The sequence below is a fragment of the Culex pipiens genome, chromosome 3, assembly GCF_016801865.2.
Source record: "Culex pipiens pallens isolate TS chromosome 3, TS_CPP_V2, whole genome shotgun sequence".
NCBI classification, from domain to species: Eukaryota; Metazoa; Arthropoda; class Insecta; order Diptera; family Culicidae; genus Culex; species Culex pipiens.
This window is the reverse complement of record NC_068939.1, coordinates 67,791,617-67,805,194: the sequence shown is the minus strand read 5'-3', so window position 1 is coordinate 67,805,194 and position 13,578 is coordinate 67,791,617. Positions and strand designations below refer to the sequence as shown.

At 40.1% G+C, this 13,578-nt stretch overlaps 1 protein-coding gene across 2 annotated transcripts in view; it reads right to left on the bottom strand.

The window, feature by feature from the left end:
* Positions 1-2,661: 2,661 nt before the first annotated feature.
* The window catches only part of LOC120430126 (multidrug resistance protein homolog 49-like), a 41,869-nt gene continuing 30,952 nt past the window's right edge, over positions 2,662-13,578 (bottom strand). For both annotated transcript variants that reach the window (XM_052710072.1, XM_039595211.2), the window contains 9 exons: positions 7,831-8,074; positions 7,569-7,762; positions 6,967-7,212; positions 6,732-6,903; positions 5,984-6,643; positions 4,379-5,922; positions 4,159-4,321; positions 3,903-4,097; positions 2,662-3,834 (listed from right to left, as the gene is read on the bottom strand). In XM_052710072.1, the coding sequence (XP_052566032.1) occupies positions 3,283-3,834; positions 3,903-4,097; positions 4,159-4,321; positions 4,379-5,922; positions 5,984-6,643; positions 6,732-6,903; positions 6,967-7,212; positions 7,569-7,762; positions 7,831-8,040 (3,936 nt within the window). In that variant the 5' untranslated portion in view covers positions 8,041-8,074 and the 3' untranslated portion in view covers positions 2,662-3,282. The remainder of the gene's footprint in view (positions 3,835-3,902; positions 4,098-4,158; positions 4,322-4,378; positions 5,923-5,983; positions 6,644-6,731; positions 6,904-6,966; positions 7,213-7,568; positions 7,763-7,830; positions 8,075-13,578) is intronic.

Here is a 13,578-nt window from a genome sequence, read left to right as displayed (position 1 = left end):
TAATTTTTTTTGAGTTATGACACAAAATGGTAAAAAATGTATGACATTATTATTTTAAAGTAATTGTTAAAATACATTATTAAAAGAAAAGATTTATTACAATGAAAATTGCATTTATTTTTTTTATTTTTACATAATGCTAAAAATCATTGAAAAGGATAAGTAATTATTGAATTCAAGACTTATCTAAATAAGACTTAAAAAATCATATGTCTTTGTAAATTTTCTGAATTTGATTCTAACTATAGATACGTTGATTTGATAGAAAAACTAGCATTTTATTAAATATTAATTTTGAGATAAAAAAAAAACAATTTTGCAAAAGAAAAATATCATGGGATACTCACCAGAACAAAATCCAAAGCTAAGTATGTTGAGTCTTTTACACAAATTCAAACATAGTTTTCCCGAATTCTAGATTTAGAATAACTAGAATAATACTCTAAAAGAGAAAAAAAACTCAATGATTTCTTTTAAGAGGAGTTTGTCGAACTTTAACCCTCTACTGACCAATTTTTTTCCAAGATATTTTTTTTTTCTACGAAAAACTTTACTTCTCTTGTTTTAGGTTTTTCTTGTTTTATTTTTAGTATTTTGATTTGCATTTATCTTGTTTAGTTTATGTATGTTTTTGGTAGTATTTGGCCTATACTACCTTATATAGAAACATTTCGCCTATCTAATTTGTTCACGTTTTTACAGTCACTTTTTCAATGTTTTGCATTTCTTTCACATTTTTTGCTATAGAATGGCACCATCAACATTTAAATTGCAAAAAAAAATGCGTAGATGCATAGTCTGGGACAGTACAAACATTACTGCACACTTCTTTTTAACTGAAAATATATGAAATGTTAGTTAAAAAAACAGCCAAAGTTGACCCCTAAAAAAATAACATTTTTTAAGATCAAAAATCGGTTGGAAAATTGATTTTTGGCGATTTTTTAAATCGAAGCCTGTCTAAAGGCGGGGTTAGGTTGTAGAGGGTCAACATAACATAAAATATTTTCCCGGTTTGTCAGTCGACTTCCCGAGTTTTTCCCGATTTTCCCGTTTTTTCCCCGAAAACCCCACCCAGTGTGCAGCTTTTAATGCCTCACATTTTGACCTCCACAGATCTCTAAAATTCGATTTCATTCCTGAGATATTCAACCTAGGGCGTCCAATTTTCCCGGGGTTTGAATTTCCCGGGAAACGGGAAAAATATTTTTCAAATCCCGGGAATTCCCGAGATCCCGGGATTTTTTTTATACCGTCATTACTTATATGTTTTCATTAAATTTGTTATGTTTTTCAAGCTTACAATCATAGAATTAGCTAAATACTGTTAATTGGTGATAATCTTTACATCAATCTGAACAAGAACAGCAGCTTCTAGTTAGTTTAAAAAATATTATTTTTTTGTTTTTTTTTTGTTCTTTGAAAACAAATAAAATGTAAGCATACAATGTAAAATTTTAGAAAAGTTTAGAATTTCATGTTTTATATAACATCATATTTCACAAACTATTTTTAAGTCACTACCGCCAACTGGGGGAAATCGGGACTGCAGTCTGAATAGGTACAGGATATTTTAGAGCAATAAATTTGAAAATTGGTGTACTAATTGTTTTGTTAATTAAAAAATATCAGAACATTATGCTGTCTTAATTCGTTACTATTGTCCTAATTTGCTCCAAATGACAATGTTTGATGAAAAATTATTAATTATAATATTTTTCAAGTTTAAAATAAATAAAAAAAATAAAACGTAAATATTCATAAAAATTAATAAAATTTAATGAAAAATATTTTAAGTGCTTGGCATTTTGCGGATCCGTAAACTAAAATTTTAATAATTTTCCCTTTAAAACCAAATCTGAGTTTCCAGACCAAAAATGTTTTTTTTTTTTCAATTCCGGGAATTCCCGGAACAAAATATAAAAATCCCGGGATTCGGGAATTCCCAGTTAAGGGAAAATCCCGGGAATTCCCGGGATGGACGCACTATTTCAACCTGAAAAACTCCTTGCAATGTTGTCACTCTATGAAAGATGTTTCAATCTGATCGTGCTATCTTGAATCAACCAGAAAATTGCTGTAAGTGCGACAACTGGCCAAAGGGATTTTACTCAAAACGCGTTTGACACATGTACATGCCCGACATCTGTAACATTTTTGTAATTATAACTCGGGACTCCGGCAACTAAATTCAACCAAACATCGGGACAATGCACAGATTGTTAAACCAAACAAAACGTGTTTGTTGTTGTTTACATTGCGTGCGTTAAAACGTGTTTTTCTCGGAACGTCAAAAAGCGACGTGCGACAAGACAGCACGATCACGTAGAAATTAACAAAAGGCGCAGCCAGTTCGAAGAAAGCTTCCCGAAAGAACATGTAGTTTGATTAGGCAAAAAAAAACTTTTTCGTCGATATTGATGCCTTCAAATCATCCGAGTAACCCCGAAAATTTAGTATTGCAAAAATTAAAGCGGCCAAGCCTACTGCGCTCCATTAACAGCAGAGACAAGCTCTGTAAACGGATCTCATTTCACAGCATCAAAAAGGAAGGAAGGATGCGTGGACGTACCGTACCAAATGCTTCGAATCAGTTTTGGTGTGAGGTATAATTGCAAATTGACAAATATTTTTTTAGGGAGAGTTTGAAAAAAATACTGATTTTGTTTTAAAATACAACAATAATTCATTTATTGGATCTATCTTCGACGTAAACTATAAATAAATTGCAACAACATCAAGTTAACTTGTAGTATGTGAAGTTCTTATAAATATCACTTTTTCAAGATTCAATGGTATATAACGGTAGATTTGAGTTTGATTTGTTCGATGAGCCTGAATAGTTTTTTTCTATGCTTACATTGAAGAAGTTGAAAGAGAGCATTATGTGCTGTGTAAAATTTCAACTGTGCGTGCACCTTTATTGCTTTTGCTTGTTTGCAAATTTTTCACAAGCCGACTTTTAGGAAGTCTTTTTTTTTCTGCAGTATAAATAGAAGCTTGCATTTTTAAACATATATAAAAATTACTATGCTAATAGTAAGGAGGCGTTTCCAGTATCACTAGGTTAAGTCTATGTGTGCAAACTCTGCGGCTTTTTTGGAGGTCTGCCGAGAATTTGCGCTGTTTTGGTTCGCGTAGAACTCTACGGATGTACTGAAACATACACCCAATACGGCACGTAGTTTTCTCTGATTGAATCAGCAAATTTTAAATAATTACAAAAATATTAGGTTATAAATACTGAGCTTGCTTTTTTCTTCTTTTTGTCTAAGCGCACTTTTAAGCCACTTGTTGCATCGTGTACAGCTTGGCGTAGGTTTTGCTGTGCGCCATCAGCTCGTCGTGCGTGCCCTTTTCCACCACAACTCCGTTCTGGATGACACAGATCATGTCTGCGTTCTGGATTGTGGTCAGCCGATGCGCGATCATGATGCAGGTCCGGTCCTTCCGGGCGTGATCCAGCGCGTTCTGGACGATCTTTTCGCTCTGGTTGTCGAGCGCTGACGTGGCCTCGTCCAGCAGGAGGATGCGAGGATTGCGGACGAGCGCTCGCGCGATCGCGATCCGCTGCTTCTGACCTCCGGACAGCTGGGCGCCCTTCGCTCCGAGGCTGGTTTCGTAGCCCTTGGGAAGATTGATGATGAACTCGTGGATGTTGGCCAGCTTGGCGGCTTCGATGATTTCCGGCATCGGAATGTCCCGCGAGTTGTCCCCGTAGCCGATGTTTTCGGCGATGGTCCGGTCAAACAGAATTGGTTCCTGCGACACGAGGCCCATTTGGGCTCGGATGCGGCCCAGCTGGTAGTCGGTGGTGGCAACGCCGTCAACCGCCTGGAAAATGATCATACTTTTAGTTAAAAAAAATATTTTGGACGACAACAGCCGTGACTGAAACGTACCACTTTGCCACCTTCCGGGTCGTAGTAGCGCAGCAACAGCTGAATGCACGTCGACTTGCCGCAACCGGACGGTCCAACCAGCGCAACGGTATGGCCAGGTTTGATCTCCAGATTTAGCCCCTGCAGAATCGGTACGGTTGGCCTCGTGGGATAACGGAATTCGACGTTGCTGAATTGGATGCCGCCGTCGTGATTCTGTTGTAGGGAGAGTTGCGTTGAGGTTATGTTTATCTTTGAAAAGAAGATTAACACCTACCTGGAACAGCGGATTGTACGAACTTGACGGGTTGTGCATCTTGGGAATGCGATCAAACAGCTTGGATAGACGACCAGCGGACAGCATCGCTGAGTTCACGTTCGGAGCATAGGCCAGAGCTTGTCCCAACATCCACGCGCCAAAGATCAGCGCTTCAGATATTCTGAAAGGAACTTAGGTTAGTATTTTCAACTGGCAGAGGAATGAAAGTAATTCTTACTTGATCACATCCTTGTAGTCCAAATCCTTCTCCGAGACCAGCTTGCCTCCGTAGAACAGTGCCAACCCATAGCCCATAAACGGCATGATCTGACCAAGCGCAAACACCGTTCCCCGAAGTCGCGTCTTCTTCCGGCACGCCACATCAACCTTTTCCATTTCTTTGTAATACCGCTCAAGGACGTGCGGCTCCTGTCCCAGACTGGCAACCGTTCGGATGTTGGAGATGGCTTCCACAGCTAACTTGATGGCACCCTCCAGCGATTGCTTCTCTTTCAGCCCACTGGACTCCATGTAGCGAGATTCCAGCATGATAGCTCCCAGCACGACCGGAATTGCAACCACCGAAACGAGTGTGAGATTGACCGAGTAGTACAGAGCGATCCCAATTCCGATGCAGATCGTGGAGGCAGCCTGCAGCAGTGATCCAATGCGAGTTCCGGTTGCGCCCTGTACGCTGGCACAATCTCCGGAAAGCCGAGCACAAAGCGCTCCCACGGCATTGTTGGTATCGTCGTACCAAGCCATCTCCTGGCTGAGGATCGCCTTGAAAGTCTTTTGTCGTAGTCGCGCCGTAAGCCGAACTCCGGCCACATTGAAGAGATAAGTCTGGAAGAAGGTTCCCACCCCGGTGACGAGTCCGAGGACCAAGAACAGCGATGAGTAGAAGTTGGACTCGCTGCGGACAAACTCGGCGTCACGGTGGCCAAGAATACCGTACATCTCTCCGAAGAGAACGGCGAAGGTAGGGAAGGAGGATCCGACAACCATGGAAGCCGCACAGCCAAACAGGATGTAGGGCCACTCCGGCGAGTTCCACTTGAGCAGCCGGAACATCGACACCGGGTACGCTTTCTCCGTGTCTTCCTCAACCACTTCGGCCGACTTGCTACCGTCAGACTCGTCATCCGAACCCACGACATCGTCGTCCGTGGTATCTCCCTTCTGTCCATCCGAAACCACGTCGAACTCATCATCGTTCTCGTCGTGCTTTTGCGCCCCACTTGCGATGACCAGATCGTAATACAATCCCTTCTTCGCCATCAGTTCATCGTGGGTTCCCTGCTCCGCTACGACTCCCTTGTCGATGTACACGATCTTGTCGGCGTTGGTGATGGTTGACAATCGGTGGGACACCACCAGGGTCGTACGACCGCGGCTTGCCTTCTCCAGCGCGTCCTGGACTCGCTTCTCGGACGTCGGATCCAGTGCGGAAGTCGCTTCGTCAAGCAGCAGAATCTTCGGATTCCTGATCAACGCTCGTGCTATGGCAATTCGTTGCTTCTGTCCTCCGGACAGCTGTGCTCCCCGCTCCCCAATCAGTGTATGATACCCATTCGGTAGCTTAGTGATAAAAGTATGGCAATTGGCGATTTTGGCAGCTGCTTCAATCTCATGGTGGTCCGCGTCCGGCTTTCCGTAGCGAATGTTCTCCGCGATGCTGGCGGCAAACAGCACCGGCTCCTGGCCGACCACTCCGATGAACGATCGCAGCCACCGGATGTTCATCTCGTTGACCTTGTTTCCGTCGATCGTTACGGTACCCTGTGGAAATAGTCGAATCTTGTATCAAAGCCAAAATTTACAAGATTCTCAAAAAACTTACATTCATTGGATCGTACAATCGCTGAATCAGCTGCAAGCAGGTTGACTTGCCACATCCGGAAGGTCCCACCAGGGCAACCGTTTTGCCCGCTTCCACGACCAAGTTCAGCCCCTGCAGCACCTGTACGTCCTTCCGCGCCGGATACCGGAACTGGACATCGCTAAAGGTGATCTCCCCCCGCAGCGATTCCGGCTGCAGCCCGTCCTCGCCCAGTGAATCAATCTCCGGCACGCGATCAATCACGGAAAAGATGCTCGCCGCCGATCCCTTCGCCGAGGCGAACGCTTCCAGGTGAGGAGACGACAGACCCAGATTCTGCGCCCCGGCCAACACGCCAAACAGCACGATGATCAGCACGGCCGGCGTGTAGTCCACGATGTCCTTTCCGCGATCCTCCAGAATCAAGCTGATCCCGTACCAGAACGCTAGCGCGTAACAGCAGTAGATGATGAACCACATGATGCCACCGCCAATGCCAGAAAAGACACCCTTTTTGCGGCCGTTGATCTCGGCAGACGTCAGCCGGCTTCGGTAACGATCCTGCTCTTTGCGCTCGCCTCCGAACGCCACCACCGTGCGGATGCTGCTGAACACCTCTTCGGCGACGGTTCCCGCCGACGAGTACGCTTTCAGTTCTTTTTCGGTGAGCGAGCTTTGAACCTGGAATACATACAAATCGAGCGTAAAGTGCGCTGATTGCTAGGGGAAACATATCGCGAATTCCCGCAGTTGCACGCCGTAAACATACCTTCGCCACAACCGCTGTCGCAATGATGATAAACGGTGCACAACTCAACACCACCAGCGTCAGCTCCCAGCCGTACACGAACGAGGCCAGCACCGAGGCCGTGAACGACATGGCTAAAAACGTGAAGATCGACAGCTTCTCGCCGATCCCTTCCTTTAGCTTGTCCAGATCACTGTAAAACAAAACAGTTAAGGTTATTGAGGTCTTAGGTTTTTGGGATTCTAAGAAAACTCACTCTGTCAACCGGACGGCGAAGCTGTCGTCGCTGTTCAGGTCGTACCAGGTCATGTCCTGGCGCAGGACGGCCCGCAGAAAGAGGCGCCGTATCCGGCTGATCTGGCGCTGGGCCGACCGGTTGATCACGTCGACGCTGAGCGCCGACGCTAGGAACTGTATCACCGATATAAACAGCACGCCCAGGCCGAAGGCTTTGGCATCGTCGTAGATGGCGGCATAGTTCTCCGCCTCGGTGGCATTGATCCTGCAACAATTGGCGATCAGTCATAATCGAATGATTTATGCACTTTAAAGTGTCTTGATGAACAGTTTTGCGCCCGGGGAACTCTCCGGGCTCGTGCATTAATTAAATTGAGTTTGCGGCGTCTCGTTTGTCAACAATAATCACGACGCAGTAGTGTGAAAAGTGTCAATTGATATCAATTGGTTAGCCGATACTCCGATACTGGCTACACGTGCTCGGAGCACGTGCTCAAGTCATTGGTTGTTTTCGTCGGAATAGCTCAAGTGGACGTAAATCTTCGATTTATTGAAATTTACATTCTCGTTTTATCAAGTGTCATTCCAGTGGGGATTCACCAACAAGGTGTGTGTACTTACAGAATTTCACCACCTCCAAACATGGACAGGATGGAAGTCTCCGGCGATCGGCCGATCCCTCGAGTTCGCTCGACCAGCTGAGCTGTGAACTCTCCGTACAATATCACACCGTACGGCAGTCCCAGGGAGGCCAGCGAAGCCAGCAGGATGCCCCCGACGGTGGCTGAGATTTCTCCCCACGTGGCGAATCGGAACTGTAATTGCCAAACAGGAAATCAAAATTTGTTCACAAAATCAACAAACTTCACGAAACCGCACTCACCAGCTGAAGGTACGACACCGGCTTGTAGCTGCTCTCCTCCTGAACGGTTTTCTGTGCGGCCTTTTTGAAGATGATGTTCAGCATGTTTGTCGAGCCGCCGCCCGCCTTGTGGCTGCACTCGGACATGGCGTCGTTGCTGATGCCATTTTTGTAGTTGACCACCACCGGCTGGGAGCCGCCGTTCTGCTGCGGGTACTCCTTGTTGGTCATTGTGAGATTCTGCTACCGGTCTGCGGGATGTGACCTGGAAGTAGAAATGTGTTTGTTAAAAACTATAAATGCGGTCATATAAATGATTTGTAAGGAATTTATTAAACTGCTTAGTTTTATTCTTATCAACATATCTAAATTATTTCGTATAATTATTACTTCAATCCGAATTTCAATCATGCAAGAAACCATCCGTATATAAAAATAGCAAAATATAAATAATCATTATTTTATTGAAAAATGTAAAAATAAAAATCCAATTAAAATCAATTAATAAAACACTGACTCAAAAAAAACATTACACATTACAATAATTGACATGTTTGGAGCTCAAAAATGTCCCGGTAGATTAGTGGGCATTGCATTTGAAATTTAGATTTTTTTTTGACGAAAGATAGAAAACAGACATGAAACTTCAAGAACCGAATATTTCTAGGTATTCTGAGGAGCAATAATCCCATTTCAGCCTACTGAGCAAGGCGACATTAATTTTTTTATCTCATTTTTTTTTATCTCTTTTGCAGAGTTTAGCTATTTAAAACAACTTAATTTAGATATTTGGAGTTCTTTTTGAAATGGTCCAATAGACAATTATTTTATTTTTTTCTGTTTGGGTTTTTTTGAAACATGTTTATTGGACCATAAGGGTGACAAGAAAAATTGAAAATTTTGGAAAATCTTAAGAGATACCCCTCGGCTCGATTCTTTAGGCAATAATCAGTAACTGTGCCCAATATTGAGCCAAATTGGTAAAGGTGTTGAAGTTTATATGCGCCACCTGGCAGAAAAAATACTAAAACGATGGTTTTCCCCATACATTTTTTCGATTTTCCCCTTATAAACTACAACGATGAAAAGCGACCCTTAAACCTTTACCGATTTAGCTCAAAATTTGCACAGATACTTTTTTTGTCTAAGGAACCGAGTTAGAGGGTATCCCTGATGTCGATTTTTTTTATTAACACCCTATTCAACCATTGCAGAAAAAATACATAAATCATTAGAGAGAAGTTGCTTACATTCACATAAAATTTTTGTTACTTTTGTACTATTCACTTCCGAAGTAAAAAAGCGTACTTTCACAAGACATATAGAAAATATGTTTAAAACTGTAATCAAACATTTAAAAAAATTAAATGCGCTTACAAATTCAAATACTTTAAAATTTAAAGTTTTAAATTTGCATGATTTTTTAAAAAAGTGTTTTTCGAAAAAAACTCCTTTTTTGGTTAAATTGTGCATACTTTGTGCAACAAAAAAATTTAGCTGAAAAAAAACTTTGCGGTACTGTACATCGAAAATTTCTAAAAAAATCCAAAGATTTGTAAAATAAACTCAAACATGCTAAACATGATTCTAAACGCAGAGGATTGCTTTTCAAATTGATGCCAGCTGATTGCACTTAAATTTTCATTGAAATTTTAATGTTTTTTTTTTTTTGTTTGAAAAAAGTATTATTTTTTGCCACCCTGACTTTTCGGGCCGGGTTTGAAGGGAGAGGGTTAAATTTTTTTTTAAAAATATTTGTACCAGCCTAAAACTAGATAGGCAAAGAGGTTATTTTACAACATCAAATTTTCAACTCGACGTACGTTTTACTTTTTTCTGTAGCATTTTTTTGTAAATTAATTTTGTAATTTAAAAATATTTGTTTTTACTTAAATTCTATATGAAGCACATCTTTAAACTTTTTGCTCATTTATTTAAGAGAATATCCAAATTAATTAATTTATCAGTTCATAATTGTTCATTGCTAACAAATCATTTATATTTTTTACTACGTTTTATAAGAATAGTAACAAATTTTGATTTTTTTTTCAAGCAAAACAATTTTTAATTAATTCTAATCCTTATTTTAAAGAAATTTCAAAAACACAACTATTTCTCAACATGTATTTTTTAGCACAATTTTGCACAATCATTACATTCCAGCTTCGATTATTCGAAGTTTAGATTATCAGAATATTTTTATAATGATGAACAAACAAAAAACGGATCTTTTTACTTTTACCGTCAGAATTGACCCATTTTAGTCAAATTTGAACAGCCTATTAAACTATAAAATGCATTTTTTTTTCAATATTTCTTCAACGCCATTTTGGCCACCATCTTAGATTTAAATTTTCTAAATCACTTTAGCGTAGTTAAATTATTTCGAGCCACATTACTGAGGATTACTTTTTCTGAAACTAAACGCTCATTTCTTTTAAAAATTAGATTTTTTCGTTTTTTTTTTGCATTTCTTTGTTATTGGTAAATTTAGTCTTTGAATGATAAGATTGCAAGATATCTTGATTTCTGGATCAAAGTTGCTTTAAATTCCAAGTAGCAAGAAAAACATCGCTCTTTATTTTTTTGATGAGCAATTGCTGCATAAGTGTTTTTATTCGTTAATTATTGAACAAGTGTCAAAAAATTTGGTCAATTGTTCACATTTTGATCAAAAAACCATTGTTCAACATGGCTGTGTAACACAAATGCCAAATCTAGCAACGCGGACTACGAATAGTTCATTTTGAAGTTTATTCTGACCTCATTGAAACATGCTTGTAGAACTCGTAAAGCAAAATGACATTTGCAGACATGATGTTTCATTTCAGTTTGCTAAACGTGATAACATAGTAGATTTGACCATTGGCTTCGGCTGGGATTTCTCGTAAACAAGTTGTTTATGTGAAGTTCGCGTTCGTGTTCTAAAATCCGAGCAAGAACATGTTGACGAAACAAACAAGGATAGTTCTAAAAATAGAAACAGCTTATGTTCGAAAGAAGTTTTGGCAAACTGTTAGTGAACTTGGTAAAACCTAGATGACCGAAGATTTCTTATTGACGTTTAGGCCTGCTCATCCATCATAACCCCTCGTGGAATGAAGCAGACGCGCGCCCGGACTTGACATTTGGAGTGATCTTGGGTTCGATACTTGCCCTGAGGATTCATCATCTAAAAGGAAAACTGAAAATGCGGCACCGGGAACCAGCAGCAATAGCAGAGTAGTTAGTAGCAAGCGATGTTAATTAGCACGCAAACATAATTGAAAAAAAAAATCTCCGAAGGCATAATTAGGAAATTGAATGATTTTTTATGGTTGATATTTTTTTATTATCCATCATTCATATTATTATCATTCATAAATGGCGTATTGGTTGGATAACGTCGTTAGAACCGTTAGAACCGTCCAATAAATTACTAAAAACTAGTAGTTAAAGTATCGTAAAGCGTCATTATTCACAAATAAAGGATTAAATTAAGAAAAAAAACTTTTGAGCGAACACCTTGGACGTATTTTATGAAAAGCCTGTTTAACATTCTTGTCTGCCACGATATGTTCTTGAACGGTTATAAAAACGTTTGCCTAACTCCCTCCTGAATCTTAAAGGCAGAATGTTGTTAAACGGTTCTAACGACGTTATCCAACCCGGTACAGAATCTAATAGTCAAGAGTTCTTATGACATGTTCAACAAACGTTCTCTATGCAAGTTTGACGTGCGCTGGTAAAACTCAATTAAACTACGCACATTTCTAACAGGTTAAGAAATGTTCAACAACAGAAAAACGTGCGCTTTTTCCAGCGTTCAAGAGTTCTCAGGGACGTTGGGAAAACATAGTAAATGAGTTCAACAACAAGTTCGGAAATCTTTTAGCGAACAAAGTGTGCTACTTGGGATAGAACACATAACAAATGTCTGATGTGTAAAAATATCTTATAACTTTCCTGAAACACTAAAAATTGAACGACAAACAAGCTCAAAGTTGAAATCACACTTTTTAGATCAATGATCCAAAACTTCACAATTTTTCAGAAAAAAAAAATATATAACATTGTGCTTGCATGACTACCTACTGTACTTACCAGATCATATTGAAATTTATTTCTTAATCACAAGAAGAAAAAAAGATCGACTTTGTTTGAATTTTCGAAAATATCGAATAGAATAATTTTGTCTAAATAACTTAAAACATCAAAATTTTACATGGAACAACCATGCATTTTTGTTCATTTAATCTGTCACGACTCGTTATTGCCCGAATTCGATAAATTAAACATGGCAAAATAAAGCATGTTTAGAAATTTGTTGTTGTTGAAGGAGAAATCTCCTTTTCATTATTATTATTCACTTATTTAGTTCCATTTGATTTTCTTTACTATCTGAGTCCTGATCTGAGATCCCATTTTCAACTTATTCCAGCACGTGTCTTTAAAGAAAAAAAATAACGACCACTCACATTGGCAACAAAAGCAATCACTTTTCAATTAGATACACTGTATTCCGGTAGCTCTGGTCTAGTGCTAAATGCCACTATAGATTGGAATATATTCTGGAAACACTTCTCAATCCTACCTTGTCAAAGCAATTCGATTCGAACGGCTAACGATTGTGATCGGGGTGGACACCAGATGGTTCGTAATTAAGATCTGTGGTCTAAACATCAAACTGTTCAAGTCTAATTGAAACTGACTAGGTTAAAAATCAATTAGGGTTAAAGTCAAATTTATTCGTGCCCACCCTCACCCGCTCGTGCCGAACAGTTGGTCAGAAAAGGCACCTGAAAGTTTACCGTTTCCAGCTGTGACTTTAAGTACCACTTATTAATTTCTTTAATTTATGAGCTCGATAGAATGATTGATCGATTCAGAAATACCCACTGGACAAATTGTAGCTAATTAAAATTCCCCTCCCAAGAAAAAAAAACCGATAAATTTTGCTGATCCCCGCGCCGGTTGCGAAATATCTTAATTACAGCAATTTCTGTAAAACTTATAACTCACGATTCTGGTTGTCACAATCGAAACGACATTCCAGAATGCCAATAGGGGGGAGTTCGATGATCGATAGCTTCGGAACAGAATTTACATCCCGCGCGGGTTAGAACATCCCAATTGAAGAGGATGCGCCCGTGTTTGATTCAGCAAATAAATCAACGATTTATGTTAATCGCCGTGAACTGTGCGGAATACATTAACACCTGCGTTGCAAAGTTACGGGTGAATTCACCGCGCACGTAAGGTTAAGCTGCGTCAGACCAACGACTTATTCCTGGTTGGATGGAATATTTTCTAGCAAGTTTAAACAAGTTGCTGGGGAATTTTTGAACTTATGTGACTGTACTTTGCTTGAACTTGTGATCTTTAAAAATCCCTTGAAAATATTTACTTATTTGATGTTATTGTCCGTTTCTCTCCAAGGTACACGCCGCGCGGCATTTCAGAATGTGCAATTCGAAGAAGAAGATCAACAAAAACAAAACGCACAGTATGGGATTTGACAGCGCGCATTTGCCGAAAGTGCGGGGCGTCGTTTCGAGGCTGGTATGCCGCGTGTCCTTTTCGGGAATACGCGCAATAACATGATTTTCCCAAGGCACGAGCAATTTTGCGTATTTTGCGACCAGTTAAATAACCGAAAAACCGATATTCCTCAGGACCAGACTAGTTGTCTTGCGTATCCACAACAATCAAGGTAATATGAGCCAATTAGAAGAACAACCTAGACAAATCTGATGCTCGTAATGCAAATTTGCCGCAATTTGTGGTGGT